The sequence below is a fragment of the Cnephaeus nilssonii genome, assembly GCF_951640355.1.
Source record: "Cnephaeus nilssonii genome assembly, chromosome: 17".
Taxonomy (NCBI): domain Eukaryota; kingdom Metazoa; phylum Chordata; class Mammalia; order Chiroptera; family Vespertilionidae; genus Cnephaeus; species Cnephaeus nilssonii.
Window position 1 is genome coordinate 7,340,235 of NC_137088.1, and position 9,320 is coordinate 7,349,554.

The 9,320-nt window shown below is 44.5% G+C and overlaps 1 protein-coding gene across 1 annotated transcript; it reads right to left on the reverse strand.

Annotated features, from left to right (window-relative positions):
* Nucleotides 1–569: 569 nt before the first annotated feature.
* Nucleotides 570–802, reverse strand: LOC307113706 (H/ACA ribonucleoprotein complex subunit 3-like; the record flags this gene model as incomplete). The annotated part of the gene is made up of 1 exon (XM_079795568.1): nucleotides 570–802. Exon 1 carries the CDS (start codon nucleotides 762–764, stop codon nucleotides 570–572), a length of 195 nt encoding a protein of 64 aa, XP_079651694.1. The 5' UTR covers nucleotides 765–802.
* Nucleotides 803–9,320: the final 8,518 nt, after the last annotated feature.

The window sequence follows — 9,320 nt, forward strand, 5'->3', positions numbered from 1 at the left end:
TTTCCTATTTTCATTGTTTTTTTCTAAGCCCACAAATGTCTTTCCTTTGGCCCATCATAATTTTTTCTTTTCTTTTCTTTTCTTTTCTTTTCTTTTTTTTTTGCTCTTTCAAATGATTTTAATAACGTGGCAGTCAAAATATGAAAAGCAGACTCAAACTTGTTTTCTTTAAGGGGGGTGCTACCATGATTGCTTCACACAAGCATGATCTAAGGCAGTTGTCGGCAAACTCATTAGTCAACAGAGCCAAATATCAACAGTACAACGATTGAAATTTCTTTTGAGAGCCGAAAACTGACTTCTGCACATGGGCCACGAAGTTTCAATCGCACTGTACGTGCGTGCCCGCATGTGGTATTTTGTGGAAGAGCCACACTCAAGGGGCCAAAGAGCCGCATGTGGCTCGCGAGCCGCAGTTTGCCGACCACGGCTCTAAGGTAATGATGACACCGATTCCAAAGAGCAAGGGTGGTAAGAAGGCTTCAAGGCTCACAGACTGAAAAGCTTGGTTTCGGAAAAGTCTCCGAGGGGTCGCAGGTGGCAGGAGAGACATGAAATTTAAGGGGCCTTCACAGTCCGGGGCGTGATTGCTGGGTCATCAGCACCTTGAAACGTTTCTTGATGGTGACTCGGTGTGGAGAGTATTTGTCGTCTGGGGAGAACCGAGCAGGATGGGCTGAGCAGGTCTGTTGTCCCATAGGATCAAACTGCTTCAGGGTACAGACCCGGTCTCCCTGTTCATTGAGGGGATGCTGGAGAAACATGATCTCGCTGAAGCAGGAGGTTCCAATTCCGTCTGCACTTCTCTGTCTACTCATAATTTTTTCTTATATCAGATGAGCAAGGTAGGTTTACAATTTCAAAATAAAAACGAACTCAAAGAAAGATGATCCCAAATATGTTCACTTCTTTAGTCTTACTGACTGTCTTCTTTGATTCCCATTATCCATGGTTTGATTTATTTTGGTACTGAGTTCATGCTAATATCTGTGCTGTCAGTATAATTACCGAAGTCATCCTAACTGTGAAGGTTTTAGAGCTTGACATTTCTATATTTAAAAACAACATAATACCTCCCAGTTAAAATTAAAATTTTTAAAGTTAATAGGCTAGGCCAGAAGGCTACACATCACATCTTCTGACTTAGCTCTGGAATAATTTTTAAATTATATTATTCAAGGGAATGCAGTTATCTCCTCTTCTCTACAAAGAACAAGAGGAGACAGAGGAACTGTCTTTTACCTTTCAAAGAAATATATGAGAAAGGCCTGGAGGATGAAATGTGGTTCACCCCCCTCTGAATTTTGTCTCCTTCATGGCATGGACTGGACTTTTGAGTCTATCAGAGTTCTATCTCATCAACATGTTTCATAACCAGCATTCCTCATTGTATCCAAACCCATCTGAGCTATTTGAAGACCTTTGTGTGTCCTGACCAGTCACACTATTGAAAGCCCCACCTATAGTCTTATCAAATCCTTTATAATAAACCTATATCATAATCATTTATTGAATATTTACATTGTCCTAGGAACTTGGCATACATTAGTGAACAAAATTAAGGTCTCTATTGTGGAGACTTGGTTCAATATAATTTATATACAACTAAAGAAGAGTCTGGTTAGGTTGAGTATAATTGAATGGTCAGCATACATTAAGTAGGCACTTGTATTAGCCAGGCTGGGCTAGACTATGCTGAGATAACAAACAATCTCTAAAATCTCAGTGGCTTAACATAACACAAGTTTATTTCTGACTCACTACCTGTCCAGTGAGGTTGGAGGGGCTATGCTCTACGTGGTCACGTGGGAACCGAGACTTCAGAAAGCATCACCACCTTGAAGCTGCACCAGTGAGAACACATGACTTCGTCAGTCTCCATAGCTGGGAAGGAGTAAGCTGGGGAGTCACCCGCTGGCTCTAAAATGCCCCATACTAGAAGGGACAGAGGCCACTCCCAGTCATCCCCAATGGCCCAAGCCAACGCAAGGCCCTACCTAACTGCAAGGGAATGAGGAAATGCAGGGAGCCCAGGGCTATTCATGAGCTGTAAATGTCCCTTCCACAAAACTTATTTAACATTTATTAATTTTATTTTGCAGTTTTCCTTTTATATTTTTGAGCCAATCTTTTTTTTTTTCCAAGCCACAACTATTTGTATGAAGAGCTATAGGCTCCAAGCACTGTTCTAAAAGCATAATGGTTTGTCTCCACGGATAGCTTGTTAAAAGCCAAGCACCGTATAGGAACTTCCATATGTGTACATGAATGTGCAGCTCATTCACAGCAACCCTGTAACATAGGTCCGATGCCTGTCCCCATCCTGCCGCTGAGGAAGTGGAGGCACAGAAAGGGTGAATCACACGACTAGGGACTGGCAATGCCTGATTTGTATCTCCGAGTTACACTGCCTTTAAAACATGAGGGGTAAGGCAGCCCGTGAAACATGCCGTACTTATCTTTTCTGCCTGCACCAACACTTATGGTAACTCTAATGAAAGAGGAGAGAAAAGAAAGGGGGAAAGCAAGACTCCTCCTGCCCAATTCAAGACCAGTAGCGAGCAGTTCTTGTTTTCCTTTGGGTGTTTCCACCCAGCACCGTGCTATAAAGAGAGAGGAGAAATAGGGATGCCCTCATCCTTCAAAAGCTTAGCGTGTCAGTACCCACCGCGGTCTGCCTTCCGATCCAATGGGGTGAGATCCTGACTCACCAGTGCGGTCTCAGGGGAGCTCATTTTGTTTCCACATGCACATCTAATGCGATTAAGGAATGGAAGTGATTAAACAGAGAAAGTTCGCCAAGATAACGATGCTCATGATCATGCCCAAAGCAAATGCAAATGCAGCCAGTTCACGGGAGCGGGGGCCTTATCCCACACCTGGCCATTAGAGGTCTCGAAGACACCCATGACTCAGCACATGCTTTCACAGTGCGTGTCCTTTATGTCTGGGTTTCTCTCGCTGTGTCACCGAGGACAAACAAGACTCAGCCGGACACGGCCTGCACTAGCACGCACACACTCGTTCCCTAGAGTAAGAAGGCACCCCCGAGAGCCGCCTGAGCCATTCCATTTATATCAAGTTCAAGAACAGGCGAACGTATTTATGGTAACAGACGTCAGAATAATGATTAATCCTGGGAAGAGGTACAAGGGAACATTCCGGAGTGAAGGAAATGTTCTATATCCTGAATTAGGTGGCGTTTCCACATTAACATTCCCCAAACTAAGCACCTAAGATTTGTGCATTTTATGTGTAAAGTACACCTCATAAATGTACTGTACTCCCCTCCCTCACTAGAAATCACTAACCAGATAGTACACCATTCCACCATAGTGGGGTCAGACAAGCCAGGAGTTGCCTTTACACACATTAGCTGGTGATCTTGGCTAAATCACCTACTCTCGCTAAGCTCCAACTTCCACATCCTTAAAAAGGAGCTAATCACTGTGCCTACCTTTAGGGGTTCCTACCGACACATTCCTAGCTTCAGACACAAAAAAGCTATGTTATATTGATGAATTCATATATCTCTATCTCTCTCTATATCTATGTCTCTCTATATATCTATATCTTTATCTACATCTCTATCTACATCTCTCTCTCTCTCTCTCTCTCTCTCTCTCTCTCTCTCTCTCTCTATATATATATATATATATATATATATATATATATATATATATATATCTGCCTGAATAACCTTGAAAGCCCATCAGTACTGGAGACAGAATCAATTGCATCCAACAACTGGGTCACGGTCCCTAAAGGAAGGAAGAACTTCATCTCAGTCCCAGAGATGCGTGGGGAGGGGCTCAGGAGGTGCACCCTGAAACTCCAAGCTTGGGAGTGGAGCCTGGAGATGAAGTTACGGAGACAAAAAGGCAGGAAGTGGGGAGTGAGGAGAACCCTGCCGCTCCCGGAGGCCTGTGCACCTCGCCAGGCCCAGGCCCCTGTGCTCAGCTGTGTGTGTTGCTCGCTGCTCAACTCCAGGGCTGTGGTCCATGGGAATGGTGCCCCCGAAGCTGTGTTTGCAGGACCACTGTGCGGGGCACCACCGGCAGGCTGCGGTCTCACCTGCGGAAGGTCCCGCCAGCTCCAGGGCAGAATCTCACCTGGGCTGCATCAGCCCTCCCCCGGGTGACTTCTCACAGGAGCAAAACCCACCACAGGGGGACTGCGCTCCATCCCTGTCTGAGTGCCTGCTCCATTCAACTGCCCCCGGGAATGTCCCAGGAAAACTTAAATGCCATGGTGGCCGGGGACACCCACGGTGGTGAAGGTGTGAGACCCTGCGGTTGTACTTGGGGAGGGTGGGAACCTTTGAGCTGAGCCATGTTAGTGGCCCCACCCCACTGTATCTGCTGATAGCAGTAGTATTACTGTCCATACTAATAAACCTCTACCTGGCTGATTGGGGGCTTTATATGTATAGCACAACTATAATATAAATGAATTTTTAATACAAGTCAAAATAAGTAAGGAAATGCTGCCATAAACAGAGAATCTGAGGCCAGAGGAATCTGTATAAGCTAAAAATTACTCTAGACCAACAGAATGTCAGACCCAAATATAGACCTCAGAGGCTGGAGGCTGAAATTCCAAAAAATATATATAAATTAAAAAAAATGTGATGGCAAACTAGCTGGATGAGCCCCCTGCACAAAGCCCAGATCCTCTGAGAACTGCCATGTACTTGATAAAGACCCTTGAAACATTACACCCACCAGCCTGAGAAAAAAAGCAAAGAAACGTATTGCTGAGACCTTGAACCCATGCCCAACCTTTAACACCATCAAAAATAGGGCAACCAGACATTATACACTGCATGATATGGTCTAATAAGTAGTTAGTGCATCTAACCACCTATTCTTGTCAACATAAATTGAATCTAAACCCAATAAAGCTTCTACTCTCAGTTTACAGATAAATGACACTACACGAAAGCCATCAGCCAGATCCAGAATATGGGAAAGTCTTGGCCAATGGCCCAATTTGTCCAGTAAATCAATGACATGGCGGGGGTTTGGGGGGCAGAGGAGTGTGGACTATAATAGAATAAGAAGAGAGATAAAGCAATTAAATGCAATGTCTGGACATTATTTAGACCCTGACTCAAATAAACAACCCATAAAAAGGCACCTGTTAGATGATATTGTTACTGTTAACTCTGTTATGTGGAAGGGAATGGGAGTTTTTTTATGTTTCTGTCAGTTTGCCAGGGAATTGACATACCTGATATTTGCTTCAAAATACTGCAGGGAAAAAAATGTTGACTGGGAGAATATAGAAGAAACAAGATTGACAAAGTGTTAATTATTGAAACTAGAGTTCACTACACTATTTCCTTTATTTTATATATTATTGAAATTTACATAATAAAAATTATTTTATGTATGTATTTATTTTTTAATTTCTTTATTGAGTTTAGAGAGAGAAAGGGAGAGAGAAACATCGATGTGAGAGTGAAACATTGATTTGTTGCCTCCTGCACCCACCCTGACCAGAGATTGAACCCATAACCTGGGTATGTGCCCTGACCAGGAATCAAACCCACAACACTTCAGTGCCTAGGACAGTGATGGGCAACCTTTTGAGCTTGGTGTGTCAAACTTCGCCAAAAAACTGAGCATAACTTGGGTACTGTGTCACTTTGAGGAAAAAACATTATTTCGCAAATGTTTCATCCTCAGGAGCAGCAAATGTTTCATCCTCGGCATGCGGCCGCATGTCATCAGAAATGGCTACGCGTGTCAGTGCTGACACGCGTGTCATAGGTTCGCCATCACTGGCCTAGGACAATGTTTCAATCAACTGAGCCACACTGGCCACGGCCATAATAAAAAATTTTTTTTAAAGAAGCAATGAATGGAAAGCAAAGAAATTGGTAAACGTATTAATTGAATATAAAAAGGAATCACTAAATCTCATGTACAGAAAATTCCTAAATAATTTATGTAGCTCCTCTGCCCTCACGGAGGTGGAACATAACTCCCCACCCCTTAAGTGTACGGTGCTAAGAGGGACTTCCTTCTTAAAAGTACAGAATGGAGAAGGAGAAAGAAGAGTGTAACGTTGCAAGGGAAAATTAGGTATGAGGTTTGCAGAAACTCTGTGATATTGTGGCAACTTTCCTGTAAAACTAAAACTTCTAAAGTAAGAAGTTTACTAAAAATATTAATAACTTAAGTTATTAATATTTTTAGTAAAATTAAGAAGTTTACTAAAAATATTAATAACTTCTGAAGAAGTAAAAAACACAAACATAAATAGCAATACTGACTTAAACCAAAAACCACTGGGGTGTGAGAGACCAAGAGAATGTCAGACCCAAATATAGACCACGGGGATGTGAGGCATATTTTTTTTTAGATGAAAAGACACTTTATTATCATTTTACTATATAACATATTAGTGAATAAACCTGAGTGCAGGCAGAGTTATTTTTTTAAATATATTTTTATTTATTTCAGAGAGGAAGGAAGAGGGAGAGATAGAAACATCAATGATGAGAGAGAATCATTGATTGGCTGCCTCCTGCATGCTCCCTACTGGGGATCGAGCCCCCAACCTGGGCATGTGCCCTTGGCCGGAATCAAACCCGGGACCCCTCAGTCCGCAGGCCCACGCTTTATCCCCTGAGCCAAACCGGCTAGGGCTGCAGAGTTGTTTTTTAAAGTGCCCCCGAAAGAGAGGCAGAGACAGAGAGAGATGGAAGCACCCAGAGAAGGAGATACACGTGTAGAGGTTATGGACTACATCGTATCCCCGCAAACTGAAGCTCTAACCCTCAATGTGACTGTGTTTTGAGATAGGGCTTGTAGGGAGGCAGTTAAGGTTAAATGAGGTCATAAGCTAACCATTTTGCTCAAGAAGTTAGAAAAAGACCAGCGAGCATTTAAAAAGTGGAAGAAGGAAATAAAAGTAAGAACAAAATTAGCTGTAATTGCCAACAAAGGCCCACTGTGGAGAGAGGACGGTTAATAAAATGACAACAGAATTGTGGCTGACAGACAAGAAAACTATTAAAAGAATGCAGAAACCAATCAGGCAGGGAAGAAAAAGACCAATTGAAGCCAGCCAGTGGAGAAGGAAATTAGGCATATTCCAGCTAAGGGTGCAGAATTTCATTTCCCCGAATCAGGTGATAAAAGATGGAAAGAGATTACAATAGAAATTGGTGCCCAAGGAACATGTGAGGCCCTTGCTTATAAATCTCGGCCCCCCCGAAAGGATTGGGTTGGGCCTGCCCTGGCATAGGCAGGGCGCAGTTCTAAGAAAGAGCTTAGCATGTGCCCGTCTGTGACTCAGGTAGAATTGGCCTAGAACAGAAGTTCTGAGGATCCCAGAGAGCTTTCATTTTCATGGGCTGTAGCTCTCAATAATGAATGCATTAAAATTTAAACCTAGAATTTAAAAAATACTGTAGTCATTTAAAAATGACAAGAATAAATCCAATAATTGTTTACCAAAAAATGAGAACAATCCAAATATCCACAAATACCGAAAAGGCCAAGTGTACATGGTTTATTTACACAATAGAATATGATGCAGCTTATTTCATTTTATTTTTTTACTGAATCTATAGATAACTACATGTTAACAGCAAATCTCGAGGGGAAAGAACCCTTTTGAATGAAAAAGGCAAGTGGCAAAAGGATAGAAAATAAAATACCATTTATATCCATTTTTAAGGCAGACGATATTAATTGGTAAAGTGGGTTTTTGACGGGAGGCTAAATTTGCAACTATTTCAGTAGGCAGCTCATTGAATGAGTCGTCAAAAGATTTTGAGCAGGAACGCCACACCTCTGCTATGAAAATCAGTCTAGAGGGTCCTTACACACACAATTCAGGGGGCTTGTGTCCTTGCCTGGGGAAAAAAATATACCTTAATTTTCAGGAAATGGAACATTTCCCTTATGAATGGCGTCAACCAAGCTCAATGGTATTGGCAGGAGCTGTGACTGTCACCGATAGTCATCACAGGTATTTCATATCACCTTACAGTTATGGTAAATGTTTTAAAATATCCCTACACTCATCATAGCATAAAGTCTGCTGCTGGACCTCATTACTTAATAAAGGCTTAATAAAGACGCACATATATATTACATCACAAATTAGATTTTTAAAACATTTTGAAAATGCACACACACACACACACACACACACACACACACACACACACACACCCTAGCTTGGAACCCTCTGAGCTCAGCTCCCAGGCCTGGCTCTAGCCGAGGGCAGGCAGCCCAGGACAGAGCAGAGGCCTCGGCTCTTTCCTCCAGACAACCAGGAGCCACAGGAGGGGCAGTCCAACATTAGCAGGATGGGCCTCTTGCTGGGATCATTGCAAGGGTCCCTGGGGTCACTCAGGGGTCAGGAGGCTGCCTGCTGCTGCATGAACCACAGACTCCGGGGCCACTGGAGTCTCCGCTGCCCTTCTGTCATTTCCCCTATTTGGCCTCTTCCAGGCAATGCTTGTCTTAATGTTTTACCTAATGGCACCCATATAAAATGGGGGAGGGGAGAGCATTGCTCAGGGGCCAGTGAGAAGGTCCCTGGGCATGGCCAGGGCAGATCTGGTAAGGTACGGGGTGGGCAAGAGGAGGTTTACACTTGCGGGTACGTGAAACAGTTTATTCTTGTCTTATTAATTATTTGTATTATTTGTCTTCTCCTCCTCCTCCTCCTCCTCCTCCTCCTCCTCCTCCTCCTTCCATATCCTTACTTATGATTTGTTTTTTAGGTAACGATGGCTGGTAATGTAAAGTACTTTTGCGCACCCCCGTATTTGAGAAACATGTCTCTGCATTCGTGCTTTTGGCCCAGGTGACCTAGACACCTGTCTGCCTCCTCGCCTCCTCCCCAACTTCACAGGTGCTGACTGGCCTCCACTCCACGGACAGTGGGAGCACAGGGCCCACCTGTGCGCGCCCACGGAGCGTCCCGTCTCCGCCCTGCCCTGCCCCCGCTGCCCCCTCACTTGGGCTTGGGGTGGAGGTGGAGGAAACTAGAAGAGAAATAAGGTTCTTGGCCTTGACCGAGGGAAGGGGGAGGCGGGCAGTGGCACCTCCTCCGGTTCCCAGTGTAGGCCCCGGGGCGATCAGGGTGCTCCCCCCTTCCCCCTCACTCCCACCCTCACTCCCACCCCCACCCCCACCCCCACGGCCTCGCAAGCCCCACTCCTTTCTACTTTGGTTCTGGTGATGGAGTGAGCGAGCTTCAAGGCCAAGGTGAGGAGGTGCTCAGCTGGGAGTCGGCCCAGGGGGCGGTCCCGGCCGCGGCTGCCCCGCCCCGCCCCGCCCCCCGGCGCCTCC